Source organism: Emydura macquarii, unplaced genomic scaffold (genome assembly GCF_026122565.2).
Source record: "Emydura macquarii macquarii isolate MOO-44397 ecotype Brisbane River unplaced genomic scaffold, CSIRO-AGI_Emac_v2 contig_2768, whole genome shotgun sequence".
NCBI lineage: Eukaryota > Metazoa > Chordata > Testudines > Chelidae > Emydura > Emydura macquarii.
Window position 1 is genome coordinate 49,286,188 of NW_027132905.1, and position 18,579 is coordinate 49,304,766.

Sequence of the window (18,579 nt, forward strand, 5' to 3'; positions counted from 1 at the left end):
AGCCTTCTGAGGCAGTGGTAGTCGATAGGCAGTCCGCGGTCCAAATCCGGACTGCCAGAGACTTTTCAGCGGACTGTGGGAGGCGGATTGGGGTTCCTGTGAGTTTGAAAACATTTATCAGAGCTTCACTCTAGTGCAGTTGAATTTAAGCCCTGTGTGGGGTTGACAGTGGGAGCCCCGCTGCCTGGGGCTGACAACTAAGTGGTCCCTGGAACGTTACTGCTGCCCCAATCAAAATCTGTAATGGTGCCCGTGGGCCACAGACCAAGCAATGAAAATGTCCGCAATTTCACCTAGGCTGCTGAGGCATGCATATTTCCTGTCTGTCTTGGAGAAACGTCCTCTGATTGGCAGCGAGGGAAAAAGCAGCCAATCAGGGCTGCTGCAGGGAGCAGGTGGTGCTCTCTGCTCCTGCTCCTCAGCAGGTGCCATTCTTACAGGAGACAGGAAGGAGATGAAAGAGTTGAGGCTTGCAACAGCTCTGCTCTTCCCTTCCCTGTACTCCTGTGACAAGGGGAGGGCTCTTGTGCCTCTCTCTCTCTTCTCCTCTTCCTCCCTGCACCCCTTCTCCCTGACTTGTGGTTGGGTGATGAAGAGCCTCAGGAACTGCAGGAAGAGCAAACATGAGCCAAGGTAGTCCCACCTCCGGTGCTGTCGACATTTAATGGCACTGTGTTTAAACAGGGCAGGAAAAAAAAAAAGGAAAGTTGATACCGAAAACCGTTCATTTAAAGAAGCATGGACTGAAGCTTACTGTTTTATTTTGTCACGACATCCAAAGGGTCGACCAATATGTCTAATTTGTACAGAGACTGTGGCTGTTAAAAGTGGGCACATCAAACGCACTATGAAACCAAGCACATGGATTTTGACCACAAATATCCACTGGGTTCCCATTTAAGACCAGCCAAGATCGCTTCATCAGAGGATACATATTTATTTTTAGAGCACAAATATTATTTCAAAGGCTACTTGTGCTCAGGAAAAGGCAACTGAAGCTTCATTGAAGTATGTGGGTAATGGCAAAACACAGGAAACCTTTTACAGATGCGGACATTATTAAGCAGTGTGTGGTTACTACAGCTGAAACCCTTTTTGCAGAGAAGAAAGACATTGTTGATGCCTTCAGACAACTGCCACTCTCAGACACATTATGACGCACACTCAGACTCAGTATTATGTGTACTGAGATGATGGCACAAGATGTTTTCAAGCAGCTGAGAGAAACTGAAAATTGGAAAACTTTCCCTGGCAGTGGACGAATCCTGTGATATCAGGGACACAGGCCAGATAGAGATGTATGTCTATTTTTTCTGATGGAGAGAAATTTGGGGGGGGAGTTGTCCCTTATACCATATAACAATCGCATGACAGGTGAGGAATTCTTTTCAAACTGTTTTGTCTAATGAAGGTTTTGACATGACTCAGTTTGTATCAATTACAACAGATGGCCCTCCTGCCATGATTGGTACTCAGAGGGCTAGTGAAACGTCTGCAACATCTGAACCCCAATTTGATTTCCTATCACTGTGTAATCCACCAAACCGCACTTTGCGCAAAGCTTAGCAATGAGTATGCTAACATAATGTCAGTGGTGATTAAACTTGTCAATTTTTTTTCTATCCAAGTCATCACTGCAACAAAGACAGTTCAAAAACTTTATTTCAGAAATATCTGCTGATTATGATAACCTGTTGATTCATAATGATATCCACTGGCTGAGCAGAGAGCAAGTACTGAGAAGGCTATTGGAAATTTTGAGTTCATGTGGAAGAATATCAACATTAACATTCCAGGCAAAAAAGGCAGAAGAGCATTTCTATGGGATGCAGCAAACATGAGCATCCTGCCTGGCCTTCTTAGTTGATTTAACAGGCCACTTAAATGATTTCAATTTAAAGCTACAGGGGTGAAATCGCAACGTAGTGGCTCTCCACAGCAGCATCACTTCACTTTTGAAGAGACTCAGTTTGTTTTTCAATGATTTGGAAACTGGGGAGAAGCTTCATTTCCTGACACTACTAAGCTGTCGGGACACTGTGGAAGTGAATCAGATGGCATCACCTCTGGACAGGTTTCTTCAAAACTTCCAGCAAAGGTTTAAAAAATCTGAAAGTGTTAGACATATTCCTGTTAGTAAGGAACGTGTTTGTGGTACAAGCAAATGGCACTTGGTGTGATCAAACAAAAGATTCCTTTCCAGACATTGAAAAAGCAAAACTACAGCTGGAGCTTACTGATTTACAGGCAGATGAAGTGCTTTAGGTGCGGCACGCTGAAATTACATATCAAGCTCTCTGGATAACCCTTGTGCTGGACTCCACATATCCACACTTGAGGAAGGTGGCATTTAATATTTTGACTGTTTGGCTCAACATACATGTGAGAGTCAGCATTCTCAACAATGAACAACTTTAAATCACATAATCGCTTTGTTCTGACTGATGATCATCTGTGCAAATGGCTCAGTCTTGACTTGAACTCCCTCCAAACTTCAAGGCTGTTGTCCAGCAGAGGACGTGTCACTTTTCCCACTGATGGCGAGCAATATTATTATACATTATTCACACATTTTATTTGAAATTAGTATTGCTGTATAAAATTGCATTTTCAATGGTGATACTACAGTTTTAACAGGTATTTCACAGTAATTATTCATGATTCTTTTGCTTGATACATGTGTAGGTTGGTATGTATTTGTTATTGGACAGACAAACTCTATCTTTTATGATTCATATATACTAAGTATTGTTTTCTTTCCAACTCTGATACTTATGTTAAATAAACCACAGAAGACTGAAAAGTTTTGAATGTTTATCTATATACAGATATGTCTACAATAATTTTATTTGACAAAACACATTCAAAACATAAAATAGTTGTCTAAAAGTGTTTTTAATGCTAATATTTGCATCTGTTTGACATTTTATCTAAGTACTTTCTCAAAGTCCCAGATATCATTTATTACATTTTTATTTTTAGGTTATACAGTGGTTTGATTTTTTTTTCCATTAATGCACTAAAAATATAAGCATTAGGCCCTAGGTATATTTCACAGTATTGTATGTGTTCATTGAATAGGCGCATTTGCAGTGTGAAAAATGTTTCTCTGGAGTCTGGACCTTGAGTATATCTTGACCAAGAAATTTGCACCTTGACAAAAAGTGACTGACTACCCCTTTTCTAAGGTGAAGTGTTCATTCATGTTCCATAAGATACTGCTTCAACAGAGATTTGCTCAGGCCCACAAAGAGGATCTGGAAACGTTTGAAAAATTCCAGGATATTAATTGGTTTCTGTATCCAAGTTGATCAGGACTAAATTACGTTGGCATTTCCTTTCCCCAACAGGTGTCCCAAGGCAGCTGGCTGAGGTTAGCATGGGCCTAGAGAGAACTAGAAGCCGTGAGAGGGGGTTAGAGAAGCAATCTAGAAATACCATGCTGACTGACAGAGGTTACGTTCTGCCTGTTTGGCCTAAGTGGAGCAAGTTTGTAGTCTTTCCTCGCTTCCAGGAGGAGACATGCCCATCACTGTTCAGGGCAGCTGTACCTGTATTCCCCCTCTGTGGTACACCAAGGGCACCCACTCTAGACTACCAGCTCCTCAGCTGTCTCATCTCTGCCCGACAGAGCTGTCTCTCTCTTCCTCCTGACCAGGGTTTTTCCAAACTGCATTTATTCCCAGTAAGTCAGACCATCTAAACAGGTCAGTGTCTGCACTCTGTTTTTTCTCCGAAGGCTATAAATAACATGATTGCCAACCATTATAAGTTACCATTCAACAACTCTTTTTATAAACTAGCACATTTACTCTTAAAGGCATTACAGAGAAAACATACAAAAACAATAAGTTCCTACACACATGCTAAAAACTTACTAAAGGTCATCTGTCAGTCTTACGGGGTCTCAGTAGGCCAGTCCATCCAACCGTTCTCAGGAAGGATTGCTTGTGCCCCCTCACTCACCCTTGGATAGAAGGTTGTCCATTTGCTGGATCAGAAAAAAGGCCCGAGTCACTTTAAACTTAGGCCGTTTATCCAAAAGTCCTTTCTTTGTCTGTTGGTCTCTGGAGAATCCAGTTTTGTACCTGCTCCAATTACTTGTAATACCCGAGATTTTGGTAGCTGAAAGACAATAGAGAAAAGCATTTTTCTCCCCACTATTTTTTGTGTGTTTAATTTGTGCATTTGGCAGTCCTTTCTGCATGGTCACCTTTATTCTTTTCTCTATATAATCACTCAGTTTCTCTCCCTTGCCAAAAAGATCCCTTATAAATAACTAAAGTGGAGCAGAAAAAGACTTAAATTTTTGTAAATGGATTATTTAGAAAAAAATTTAGACTTTTTAAAAAGTCTAATTTTAACTAATCAATATTGTATATGAATAAAATTTTAATATGAAGAGGGGGAAATTAAAGGCTCTTCTCCTTTTGGTGGTGATTGAGTTAGTGATTGGCTTTTCATTTTGCTTACAATGTCCTGCTTCTACTCTGGTAGCAGCTGCCCATTCACCTAGTGTTGTAGACACTGATTTGCGTTCTCTTGCAATGACAAAGGTGTCTGGGGGATATCAACTGGCAGTGGAATCCAGAGCATGAAGGCAGAGCTTTTTTGATATAAAACTTCAAGGTCTCTGACTTTCTCCACACACTTCCATCCCTAAGTATGTTTGATCATTTTCTTAAATGGAATCCTTATGGGGAGACTGGTGCCAACAGCACAGTTTGAAACCTGTTAGCTGAAACCAAAAGCATTCTCTTTTAGGGAAACGAGAAACCTGACTTTTGAAATCAAAATGCTTTTGTCCATCTCTCTTTCTTCAAATAGCCTCCATTTAAGCATTTAAATGTGTTCTGAATGTTCTTCCACTAAAAACATTTTGGGTAAGGTTATGAATTGTTTTAGATAAAATTACTGCTGGCTCCAGCTGTAACTGGTTGAAAATGCCATGATCTGCTAGCCAGAAAAAATGTAAGTTATAGGCTTCTCTTAAAAATTCCATTCCTGCAGTCTGCAAAAGAGATCTTCTAAATGCAATTAAATCATACCCACCTGAAGGAAAATTGGAACACTTGGACAGAAATTACCTGCTTCAGAGGCAAAATGAAAAGAACGTTGAATGGCTCAAAATTAATTTTGTCCTGTCTTTAAATTTAAATGAAGCAGAGATGCATGCTGCTTTTTCCTGCTCTGATTTATCTATGAAGTGTGTAATTCATAGTGTGATACTATGCCTCAAAAGCAGCAGCCTAGAACCCCATATTCACCACTGTCCTATCATTATGATATGTTTTGTACAAAGTATGCCTTGAGTTATCGTTTTAAAAGTCTTGATCTGCTAAACATTAATATCCTGTTGAATTGTATGTGCTATTGTATGTGAAGTTATGAAATATTGTCTATATGTTACTAAAATACGTGATAAGGTTGGAAACCTCCACAAACCAGCCTTTCAGGTTGAACAGTGGAGTAGCCAGATGGGATTAATGGCTCATCATCACGCAACAAGGAAAGAATCCACTATCGGAAACTGTTTATAATGAAGGCTTCACAGAGAGGCAGCATGTAGACAATGGAGTCTGTTTGACCAGTGGGGGCAGACCTCTAAGTCATAACAAAATCATTCCAGCAAGCTGGAAGAAGCTATAAAAGAGGGGAAATGACATCACTTGGCTTCTCTCCCCCGACAACTCAACACCTGAAGGAACGTCTGGAAGACAAAGACTTTTGAACTGGGAAGGGAGTCCTGGGCTTGAGGAGCGGTCCAGCCTGTGTATTAAGGATCTGTAGCCTCCTTGTATCATCTGTTAGTGTGAGACATTGCTTGATTCAAATCCTGTTTAGTTTCTAAGAACTGAGACTGTGATTTTATTTTTGTTTCTCAAGTAACCAACTCTGATCTTTTATGCCTATCACTTATAATCACTTAAAATATATCTTTCTGCAGTTAATCAATCTGTTTTATAGTTTTACCTAAAACAGTGTTTGGGAAATCTCAGCTCAGTTACAAATGCTGGTGTATATCCTCTTCACATTGAGGGAGGAGCGAACTGGTTAATGAACTTACACGGGTCAGGCTTCTGACCAGTGCAAAATGGAATAGTTTTGGGGTCCAGTGCTGGAGAGTTGGGAGAGTAACGCTGTCCTGTGCCCGGCTGGGCTGCTCTGGGGTAAGGAACAGGTCCTGGATCTCTGGGGAAAATGGATACCCCACTCTCCTGTCCCCTGTTCTCCTCCTCCTCCTTGTCCACAGAGTCTTCCTCATTCATTCTAGACTGGGATTCTTCGGAGGTATCAATGCTGCATGGTGTCACAGTGGTGGGGTCACTGTTGAGAATCGCATGCAGCTTCTCATAAAAGCAGCCCACTTTGGTGACGAGCCAGAATGAGTGTTTGCCTCCCTAGTTTCCTGATAAGCTCTTTGATTTTAACACAGCATTGCTGCGCGTCCCTGTTGTGGCCCTTCTCCACCATACCATACGATATCTTCTTGTAGGTATCTAAATTTCTTTTGCTGGCTCAGAGCTGAGCCAGAACAGATTCTTTGCCCCGCAGGCTGATGAGATCCAAGACCTCAGGTCGACTCCAGGCTGGAGCATGTTTGGGGTGTGCAGTTGCCGTGAGCAGTTCAGCTACAAAGCTCTCTCCACACTGAAGAAACAGGAAATGGAAATTCAAAATTTCCCAGGGCTTGAGGGGAGGAACTATTTCCTGTTTATGTGGCCATGGTGCAGCCGAGTGCGAATGTCCAGAGCGGTCACAACAGCATTATGAGATACCTCCTGGAGGCCAATGATGTCGATTTACATTGCGCTCTGCCTACACTGACGCTTGTTCGACCCATAGAATTCGACTTCAGTGCTATGCTGCTTGCGGAGGTGGTTTTATTAAGTTGAATTTTACTGAAACTTAGGTCGGTGGAACTGACGTCAGTGGAGACACATACTTTAGGTGGTCGACGTAAGCTGTATAAGAATAGTAAATGGCCAATATAGCTTCATCTTTAATGACCTAAAAATCAAAAAGGAATCCTACAAAAATTGGAAGCATGGTCAAATTTGTTAAGGAGAAATACAAAATGGGGAATAACTGGCTAGGTGGTAGTACTGCTGAAAAGGATCTGGAGTTACAGTGGGTTGCAGAATGAATATGAGTCAGCAATCTGGTGCAGTTGCAAAAAAAGGTTTATCATGAGGCGTACTAACAGGTGTGTCATGTAAGACTTGGGAAGTAATTGTCCCACTCTACTCGGCACTGGTGAGGCTCAGCTCAAGTACTGTCTCCTGCTAGAGTAGTGTCCACACTAAGAAAGATGTAGACAAATTGGAGAGAGTCCAGAGGAGAGCAACAAAAGTTATTAAAGGTTTAGAAAACCCGACTTCTAAAGAAAGATGGGCATCTTTAGAATTTAATGGGCATTAAAAACTGGGCATGTTTAGTCTTGAGAAAAGACGACTGGGCGGAGATCTGATAAGTCTTCAAATAAGTTAAGGGCTGCTATAGAGGCTGGTGATAAGTTGTTCTCCATGTCTCCTGAAGGTCGGATGACAAGCAGTGAGCTTAATATGCAGCAAGGGAGATCTAGGTTGAGTATTAGGAAAGGCTTCCTAACTGTAAGAGTAGTTAAGCTCTGAAATAGGCTTTTTGTTAGTATTTCTTTTTATAAGGGCTCCAGTTTTCAGTTAATTTTAGGATTACATGGCTTTCTAAAAGAAAATGGTAGATCTCTTCTCCAAGGTGGAGAGGTTGAAGTTGTCCAGCAAAAGTAAAATCTTACGTTTGCTTCCAATTTTGACTCCTGCAATAGATTAAGATGATGGAAAGGAGAGATGGCCAAGCGTTCCAAAGCCAATGTTGATAATAGGGGATAGACAGCCGTATGTGATTCTTCTTGCTAGCTTTAAGGGCTCTGATGATATTAGACAATATGGTTGCAGTTGGTATTTGATAAATTGATCCATGCACAAAATTTGGATCCAAAACTGAGCACTTGTAAGATAACAACAACAAAAAGCCCAAGGCAATGCTGTCATGTGCCAGCTGAGGAAGGAGTTGGAATGGGTCCATCACTTCTGTGCCATTGTAGGAAGTGAGTAGCCTTTACTGGTTCCCTTTTCTCTTGCTCTATTAAAGCTAGGTTAACTGTATGTATAAATGTTGGCACTAGAGAAGTCAAAATGCTGGGAGACACCATAGTAGGAACATTCTCTATGTGAATGTTCTCATAGTTCCAGGTTGTTGTAGCCTCAAGATTAGATGGTCTGGTTTTTGTTTGAAATAACTGTACACTTGTGTAAATACTTGGTGATGTTAAAGAAACTTCTTATAAAAACTGAAGGAATAGTTATCAGAGCCTGCAATTTTATCAGCTTGGATAGGTTAATTGCATATTAGATTTTGTTCAGAGCACTGTTGTCCTCTATACTTTTTGATCCTTTTTCCTGCTGATTTGAGGAATGTTTAACGTCTGTTGGAACTTTTGAATGTCAGAACTGTGCCTCTCTTCAGAAGTATATAGCATTCCTGAGTTTGTCTGCTATCTTGTTTAGTAGTTTTACCTAGTATATTTGATTTTTTAGTAAAGTGCCTTAAGAATGCCCACGTACTGTTTTGGGTGCTTTTGATAATTCTTTATAAATAAACTAAAGACCTATCAGTTACCTCAGATCAAATCAAATAACCCAGTGAGAACCTAACAAAAAATTGATCAACCTCCCCACAAAATCATTTCCAGAGATCCATTTCACTAACCTTCCTTGATTGACTATAAATTTGTTGGGCTTCATGTTATAAGTCAGCCAGCATTTTACCATGGTCATTTCTGCAATAGCTGCTTTCCATGTGTTCCTTGAGCTCTGTTCTCACAGCTGGTCCTAGTAAAACACCTTGTCTACCTCACAAGTGATCTGACCTTTTTTCACCCAATAAATAATTGGCTTGGAAGCTGGAATATTTGATGCAATCTCATTTATGATGGGCAAAACAACTGCAGTGATGAGAAAGGAAGGTGTTCAGTGTCCCTGTTAAGTAATGCATAATTGATTGTTGGAAAGGAGGGAGCTGCAAGGGCTCTTCTGGCCAGCAATGGTTTTCTGTTCACTGATTCCCTTTCTCCTGGTGGAGTAGCAAAATGTCATCTGGAATTACAGAAACACAACTTAATTTCCAGGATTTATGTGCTTAAAAAAAAGGGAGGGGGAGGAAAGGGCGGCATTTAGGAACAGAGGCTGCAACTACGACCAAACAGTAGATATATGTGCTGCAGCTATATGGTATACTTGCAGCTTGCATAGGGTTCAGGTCCTACTTTATTCATTCTTCAGAGGGTGCATGGTAGACAAAGGCTGATATCCTGTCTGCAACTGTCTGATGCTGTCTGGTTTGGGGTTTTAGGTGTATATTTATACTGTCTTATGTGTGCGGCTGTTTCACTTATGAATGCCCCAAAGTCTGCATCTTTCGGTGGTGGGGAACCCATGTTTTGTGTGTTAATCTTTCTAGTTTGACAGAATTCTCTGGTAAACAAATAATAGTGTCTTCTAATATTCACCAAAGCAACTGAGTTTTTTCTTTTTTTTTTTTTTTTTAAATGGGAAACTGCTGCCTGAAAAGTCTTCCTCTGGTTGGCTGTGACATGACTTGGCTCTTCCTAGTGTCTCACCTGTTGAGCCAAATCCAGCAGAGAGGAGTAGGAGGAGAGTGAAATGTGGTGGAAGCAGAGGCCAGAGGAAAACAGACTATTCTTTGTGCTTTGCATTAAACAGATGTCAAGGTAGACGCCTCTTAGAGAAATTAATAACAAATAGCGGTCACTGAAGGAAAAGGCCCTTGTGTATGGACTACATTAAACCTGGTGTGTGTTACAGGAGCGTTTTAAAAAGCACCTAGGCAAAGACTAGGGATACCTTTTTTAAAACTAGCAATGGTTATACATAGATTGGTTGCCCACAGGGCAAATGCAAAGGAGAATGTGGGTTTATAAAAAGGAAATGCTAAAATTCTTTAACAGGTGGGCAAAAGGCACCATCAACCCCCTTAATACCAAGCCTTTCACTGAGTCCACAGTCTCTGCCACCTGCAGAGATTAATTTAAAAAAAAACCCAAAAACATGCAGCTTTATAAACCCTGTTAATTCTTGCTTACTAGTTTTAAATGTGTTCCTGATGGATGCACAATAGTAGTAATGTGTGCTTTAAAACAAGTTAGTGGAAGAGAACTTGAATCTTATTTGTAAGCTATAGTATTGGCTTAAATCCTGACAAATCTCATGGTGTACAAAAACTCCCAAATAAACTACCCAGTCCACATGGATGTTATATATACAATCTTTCAAGTAAACTGTTTTAATGGCTAAAGCTAAATGGCTTCCAGCATAAAAAAAATCAACCCATTATTCCAAAGAGGAACTACTGAAAATTACTCATACTTGGGGGAATACCCCCTTCCTCCCCCCAAACCAAGCCCCAAACATGACTGTACTTATATTGGTAACACAAAGATAAAAGGTGATCCATAGGGAAAGTTAGAAGCTATAAATAAGTTTTAGAAATATGGATCCCCTTTCTATCAATGTTCAGATATGGCTGTTTATGAGATTATGACAGATTAATGGTCTTTCATAATGACACTTCTTGCAAGTTCAAACATCTGTGGTTTGGGCCTACACTTCTCAGAGCCTTTCGGAGTTGCCTTGATTGTCTAAATTTCTTTTTTTTTTTCCCCCCTTGCCTCCCTACAGATCACCATGGAGTAACAAATACGATCCTCCTCTAGAAGACGGTGCCATGCCATCCGCTCGCCTGCGCAAGCTGGAGGTGGAAGCCAACAATGCCTTTGACCAGTACAGAGACTTGTAGGTCAATTCTGCCATGTAGAACCCTCTGCTTTCTTTGCTTCCGTCATTCACGTGTTCTGACTTCATATATTTTGAGTCTAGGAAATACATTCACTAGCAGCCTTTGAGAGTGGCTTGCAATGTATTGGAGGTAGAAGGGCACACAAAGGTTTATTGACTATTGTATTTTATTCATTTGTAACATCAGTAAAGTGTGGTCAAATATGTCAACTGATACTGAAGCCAAGCTCTGAAGGAGGTACAGGGGCAAAATTCTTTCCTGGGCCCTCCTGAAACATATTCATTTCTTTGTCTAATTACAGCCCTGCCCTGGAATGACCTGTGTTCTTATTGGTCTTGACCAGGTTCAGTCTTAAACCATCTGTTCTCCCTCTTTCTCCCAGCGCTCCAAAACTGAGTCTTCTAAAAAACCAATCCCAACAGCAGAGAGTAAATTTTAAAGAGAGACTTACACTGACTAGTACATCCTCTTGTAAAACATATTTGCAGACATACTTAAATGTATTCAGTTGTGTGGGTTTTTTAACTTAGCTGTTTGTGTAAGGATCATTCAGTAAGACTTGTATGTCTCTGAACAGCCAGGTAATACTTATTCACACCAGCAGAGACAGAATTTCATTAGAAACTTTGAAACGGAGTAGAATGCCCTGTTTTCTGGACTCCAGCAGGCTAGACTGGCTAATTCTCCATTACTTGGTAACTTCTTGTTTCCATCTCACATGCCGGGAAAGTGGGAATTAACAGATCATATGTAGAAAAACCTATTGTTGGGGGATAGTTCAGCACTAGTAAATTGACAGTGAGTGGCTCTTTAAGGTTTTAGTGGCAACATTTCTAAATCGCTTTCCTTACTAAAAACTTGTTTGAAAGCTGAGGTTGGACTGGGTTTGAACTCCCCTTTCATCACTGGCCCTGATTTATTTTCAGTTTTAGCAAGCGGTCTACGTAGTCCATGGTTTTAGTCACTGCTGGGATGTAAATAGCAATTACATTAATTTCACAGTGCACATGTATGTAGTAGACTAAAATATAAATGCTGTATATTTATTGGGGATTTCTAGGTAGTATAAAAAGCATGCGAGCAAATGTCAGCGGCTTGTGCATGTTACCAGAAGCCAGTGATAAAAACACAGCCTTAGGTGTAAATAATGACTTACCATAGTTAATATTTCGACTACTCAGGAACTAACAAATGCAGGCAAAAATTAAAGAATTTTAGTTCTTGACCTCTTCCTTTCTTTCGTTCTTCTGACCTGCTAAAAATGTTTCTCTGGCAAAATATTAAATCATGGTGCTTTTTTAAAAGGGCAGCCTTCTGTAGAATACCACTGAGATTCTTAAATCTGTTTGACTTCGTGTTTTGTAATACTTTTATAATACACACAGAAAACTACATCTAAAGAATGTTAAGGTTGCAAAGTTAAGCACCCCAAAGTTAGGAAATGCCAGAATTAAGGTTGACTGCAACTTAAATTCAGTCCCCTTGTGCGTTATGATACAATCTTGAATTATGTGGTCACACACTATTTTCCTCTCTCTGTGTCCTTGTGTGATCTCAATTGCCCCTTCCCCACACTGGCTCCCAGTCCTCTTTCCCCTCAGTTTCTTTGCCCAGCCAGTCCTAGCCTCTATCCCTGTCTCCTAAACTCCTGGTCCTAGTCTTCTACTCCTGTTGCTGTCCCACCCTGGTCAAGTTCTTGGCCCCTCTGCATTCCAGTTTGCCTGGGTGGAAGCAGGGGAAGCATTGAGAGCGCACACAGACTGCTCTCATTTCTGGTATCCAGGCACCCCAGTGTCCTTCAGCAGCTAGGAGCAACAGTTGTAAGGGAAGTCCTGCTCTCAGCCCCTACAGCACGCTTGGTGGAATCTTCAGAGAATATAGCTGCCAAACTCTCTTTGACAAGTCTCTGGTGGCATATGCAAACTGAAAATTTTCTGAGCTTATTATTTATCCGAGTTGGGGCCTTTTTCAAGAGGGATAACAAAGGGCACATGTGACATACAGGAAAACCCCTGCCAAATTTAGTCCCTGCCCCAAAGCATTGTAGTGCTAGTGTCTCAACAAAATGGTTGTGTAAACATTTTTAACATGGGTAAAGCCATGTATTTTTCCCTAATCTTATTCTTGGAAATAGTTAAACCATTTTTGCTGATACTTAAAAATAAAATAAACAATATCAGCCTGAGGCAAACACCTTCCATGGGTAACTTCAGCCAGAAAGGTTAGTGTGGTAAATTATTAGCAAGTGAAAATAGGATCTTGTAATGGGAAATACTGGAAAGCCTTAACTATAGACATGACTACCTGTGCTGTCTGTAATACCCTATGTAGGCCATGACTGTACACTGTTAAAATGCAAGATCATGAAAAGTCTGCGCTTATGCTGTATTTGGTATCAATGTGATATATGCTATTTAGGTAAGTGTGACCTATCAAGGTCTCTTTATTCATCAAGAGGACTCTGAGAGTATAGCCTTGAAGAAAACAGGAATATTTGTGATACTAAAGTCTTTAGATTAATTCTCTATTGGAACAACATTGCACAGACAATGTACTTCTGCCCCCTGTATTTAAAGTTTAAAGGAGGGAAAATGTTTGTTATTTTAAACATAGATTTTCAAGTCTGAATAGCTCTCATTATTGGATACCGGGGATTATCCCCATGGATTCAACTAATTGTCTTGTCCTCTCCTTGATCAGTAACTGGTTAAAAGATAGCAAACAAAGGGAAGGAATAAATGGTCAGTTTTCAGAATGGAGAGAGGTCAATAGTGCTGTCCCCCGGGGTCTGTACTGGGACCAGTACTGTTCAACATATTCATAAATGCTCTGGAAAAGGGATAAACAATGAGGTGGCAAAACTTACAGATGATACAAAACTACTCAGGATAGTTAAGTCCAAAGCAGACTGCAAAGAGTTAAAGGGATCTCACAAAACTGGAAGACTGGGCAACAAAATAGCAGATGAAATTCAATGTTGAGAAATGCAAAGTAATGTACATTGGAAAACACAATCCCAACTATACGTATAAAATGATGGGGGGTCTAAATTAGCTGTTACCACTCAAGAAGGATCTTGGAGTCATTGTGGATAATTCTCTGAAAACATCCACTCGATGTGCAGCAGCAGTTTAAAAAAAAAAAAAAAAAAGGGAGGGGAGGGGGAAATCTAACAATATTCATTAGGAAATCATTAGGAAAGAGAGAGATAATAAGACAGAAAATATCATATTGCCTCTTTATAAATTCCTGGTATGCTCAAATCTTGAATACTGTGTGCAGATCTGGTTGCCCCATCTCAAAAAAGATATATTGGAATTGGAAAAGGTACAGAAAAGAGCAACTAAAATGATTAGCGGTGTGGAAAAACTTCCATATGAGGAGAGATTAATAAGACTGGGACTTTTCAGCTTGGAAAAAGATGAGTAAAGGGGGATATGATAGAGGTCTATAAAATCACGACTGGTGTGGTCTGGAGAACGGAAATAAGGAAGTGTTGTTTACTCCTTCTCATAACACAAAAAACTCAGGGTCACCAAATGAAATTAATAGGAGCAGGTTTAAAAGGAAGTATTTCTTCACACAATGTACAGTCAACCTGTGGAACTCCTTGCGAGATAATGTTTTGAAGGCCAAGACTATAATGGGGTTCAAAAAAGAACTAGATAAGTTCATGGAAGATAGATGGATAGGCAGGGATTGCTGTTTGCCAGAGACTGGAAATGGCCGACGGGATTCATGACTTGATGATTACCTGTTTTATTCATTCCCTTTGAAGCACCTGGTATTAGCCACTATCGGAAGACAGGACGGTCTAGATTGACCATTGGTCTGACCCAGTATGATAGTTCTTATGTTCAGTTTGGCAGGCCAGCTTTTAGAGAGTCTACATTATTAAAGGGGATGTGAGCAGCATTCCTTACACAGATTTCTTTCTCATGTCATCAGTCAGAAATGACTGAGATGCTTCACGTTGATATGCAGAGCAGTCAGACTAGATAAGAGTGGCTGTTAGGGCTGGACTCTTTGCAACTTTGATCATCTCAGAAGTGTACCAGAAGGAAGAAAAGTATGGCTTCTATTTTCTTGAATTATACAAAAATTACTTTATACTCAGGGATAATTTTTAAACCGGGACAGGGAAATATGACCATTGTAAGTGTCCAGTATTCCTGAAATTGGAATTGGGTTTTTTAGCTGAAATAGGCAGGGAGAGATATGAACAGGATTTTTTATAGTAGTCCTTGAGTCTGAATTTTCCTTAAACACATAGCTAGGTTTGGCTGTTAGCAATCTGTGTTTGCTCTAACTTTAAAAAATGCATAACTGAACGGAAATATTAATTTTCAGTGTTGACTAATCCTGCTGGCCACCAAACAGGTCCTGCCAACATATTTCAAGCCATGGCAAGTTGACTGGAGCTTTTTAAAAAAGTGTCCAGTCTTTCTTCAGTTGCATATGACTTAAACAGCTGATATGAAAAGAATATACTGTTTTAAAACCAGGATTTCTAGCTTTCAGATAGAAACAATATTTGTACTGACTGTAGCAGTTACCACTGTAACAGCTGTTGAAATCATGTGGGAATTTAAGTGTGGGGAGGGATGAAAGGAGAAAGCAATATGATAGTTGCAGTGATGCAGTTTTGATGGTCTGCTAAAGTTGAAAAAAAAAAATACTGCATGACCACTAGAAAGCCAGAAGTAGCTCTGATTCTGGCAGTACCTGACTAAAGGTGTCACTGGTTCCTCTGGTTTGGCAGTGCTTTTTTGTGGCCCTGGTCAAGGACTGAATGATGCAGCAATTCCAGTATACTGGATCAATGTGGTTATAAATTCCTGGGCAACAGACACCTCCCAGTGCTGTAAAATGTCTCATACCAGGTTTGGAATTATAATGGGTTAACCTAGAAAACTGAGTAGGCTGCTGACTTTCTTTAGTGTGGTCTTGTATTGAAATGACAAAGTCTGTCTTGCAAAAAGAGGAAATTCATGCTCTAAAGGAAACACACCTTAGTAACCCGAATCACTTTGCAGGAAATACACAAAAACACTTCTGAATGGTACTCTAGAAACTCGTATTCTCTTCGCTTCAGAAGGTCAGTCACATTGAACAGATCTCTTAGCCACACTTAGTGTGGCAAAATAACAAAAAAAACACCCCAAAACAATAATACCAAAACTTTGAAGGTACCTTGCTGTTGCTTACACTGTTTGCCTTCTTCATTGAACTTACTTGATGACAGTGATGCTCTCAGGCAGCGGTTCCCAATCTTTTTGAGTGTGCTGACCCCTTTTCAACATCCAAACGTTTCGCGGACCACCACATGCTACTAGTTTTTTACACTCCATTTTTTTATGGAAATCTAACGTAATAATAAAGAAATAATATGCACTCAGTATGCTGTGTGCTTCCCTGGTGAGTGGCGCTGCCCTGGGGCGCAGAGCAGGGGAGGACACTGGGGTCTCCTTTGCTGAGTATGCTCTGCAGCGGCTGCACCACCTGGGTGAGTTGGGGAGTACACGGGGGTCCCCAAGTTGCATGGCTGCAGCTGCTGTTTCACTGTCGTGGAGCTCTCCCACAGCAGGGAGCTGGCTGTCTTGGGGAGTGGAGGGGTTATTCAGCCAGCACAGCACACACACACGGGAGTGGGGGGGTCTCTGCCCTGCCCAGGCCACACTCCAGCGGCTGGGGTGGGCTTTGTCTGGTGCCAGGGGACGGGGCTTTGGCTACGCCAGTTGGAGCGAGGAGATTCCTCCGCACTGGCTTCCCAGTCTTCGCCCCAGGCTCCTGGGGCCCACTGTGCCCCAGCCCACAGGAGGGGGCAGTAAAGCACCTCCATGCCCTGCCCACCTCCTGAGCCCATCTGTACCCCCCATTGCACTCCTGGTGCTGATAATTGACTACCATACAATTAATAATCTTAAATTCATGTGCTTCACAGAAATGCAGATCATTTGCTGAAATGGTAACTTTGGTTTTGATCTCTTGCTGCCAGGTTTAACTCATATACTGCCTGAAGCTAATGCCCTGGTATCCTTTTGTTCATTAAGTTATTACTCCCATATGCAGTCTAACATCTTACCCAATTCAGTTAAATCCTTGACTCTCCACTTCCTACACTGAGAAGTTTATTCCTTCAAACAGGTGGTTGTAATTTATTGCCCTTAAGTTAAAGTGCAATTGATTTGAAATCAAAGCATAACGAGGACCAGCGAGTCTAGATAAATGTAACTATTTTACATTCCATGTTCTTTTGTTTGGGTTGGAAATAATCAGTGCCTTTAGTAATCTAATCCTCCCTTATTGTCAGGAAGAAGAGGCTTCTGAAGTGAATTAAAATAGACTTCCCTGTGGAAAGATGTCTCTTGTCTGGCTGTTTCTACAAAATAACTTCAGGAAGATGAGTCTTGGCAGCCTTTGGCTAGTTCATTAACATGGGAGACATTTTAAATGTTGAGGTTCCATTTTAGGGAATCTCTTTGTTCTTTGTTGGGTTAAGTAGGATTTGTTAAGTCCTTGTTTGTGACAGCTTGCAAGAAGATCACAAAGTGTTCTCATTGTTTTAATCATCTCATTTCTGAAAATGTGGTGTTTTGAGTAATACTTCATAGCACCCACTGCCCTTGTTGAATTGCAGACTTAGCTAGTGTCCAAAATGGAGTACGTCATTCAAGCATTCAGTTTGTATTAACTGTGCTGCTGATGGTACCTTGCCATAAAGATCCTAGATCAGTGTTTCTGAACCTTTTAATACCAGGGACCAGCTTCCTTTACTGTGTCGACGTCTCAGGCTTCCTATATTGTGTCAGGGAGATCTCAGGGACCAGTGCTGGTTCATGGACCAGTTGAGAAACCCTGTCCTAGATCATGGATTTACAGAGGCCCTCAATATGATCTAAGTGAAGCGTCCAGCACTCTTGTCCTTCCTGCTTGAGGAAAAAGTGCTACAACAAAGTTCTCCTGTGAATGTGACTATACATATATATAAGACTTCTAGTAGATCGATTGAGGTAACTGCTAGTCAGAAACAGCAATGAAATTCCATTGACCTAGGCAAGCTGATATCTTACCCGGTTCCTTTTAGAGTCAACGGTGTCAACCTTTTTTTGCCTATAGTTTTAATAACTCTGTATTGTACAGACTTCATTTGCTGAAGTCAAATAATAGTTCACCTTGTTGTTTTCACCTTGTACATCATCTCTTTAAATCCCTACATTGGCTTCTCCACCATTGTCACATTGTGTTCAAAAGCTTCTTGTAAACATCCTCAAATCTCTTCCCAATGCTGTTTATCCACTTTTGTCTTATCCCACTTTGCTGCACCCATTTATTCTACTGATGGTGCCAGCCCTTGTGAACCTATTATGTCAGCTTTTCACACATACGTCGTTGTGCCTTCTTCCATGTTATCCCTCGTTATCCCTCGGAGCTCGTTTGCGGTGCCACTACAATCTAAGTTAGTGCCTCCTAAAGATGCTGTTCTGCTGTATTGCCTGTGGGGAAACTTGCTAAATAATCTTGGCAAGCTTGTTGTACCTCTTTCCTTTACTTGGTGTATTCGACTTTTAGATTGAGTTCCTCAGGGCATGCTTTTTGCCTTTCCTATTTGGAAAATACTTAGTGCATTCTGGGTGCTACCCGAAAGAAATACTAATATGGCACCGCTTGCAACATTTTTACATGTGGGCTTAACCAGCTGAGCTTCCTGTATAAGGAACA

General features: G+C 40.9%; 1 protein-coding gene across 3 annotated transcripts in view; it reads left to right on the plus strand.

Moving 5' to 3' along the window:
• The window catches only part of CAPZB (capping actin protein of muscle Z-line subunit beta), a 97,605-nt gene that overhangs the window by 53,241 nt on the left and 25,785 nt on the right, over window positions 1-18,579 (plus strand). For all 3 annotated transcript variants that reach the window (XM_067567528.1, XM_067567529.1, XM_067567530.1), the window contains exon 4: window positions 10,740-10,853. In XM_067567528.1, the coding sequence (XP_067423629.1) occupies window positions 10,740-10,853 (114 nt within the window). The remainder of the gene's footprint in view (window positions 1-10,739; window positions 10,854-18,579) is intronic.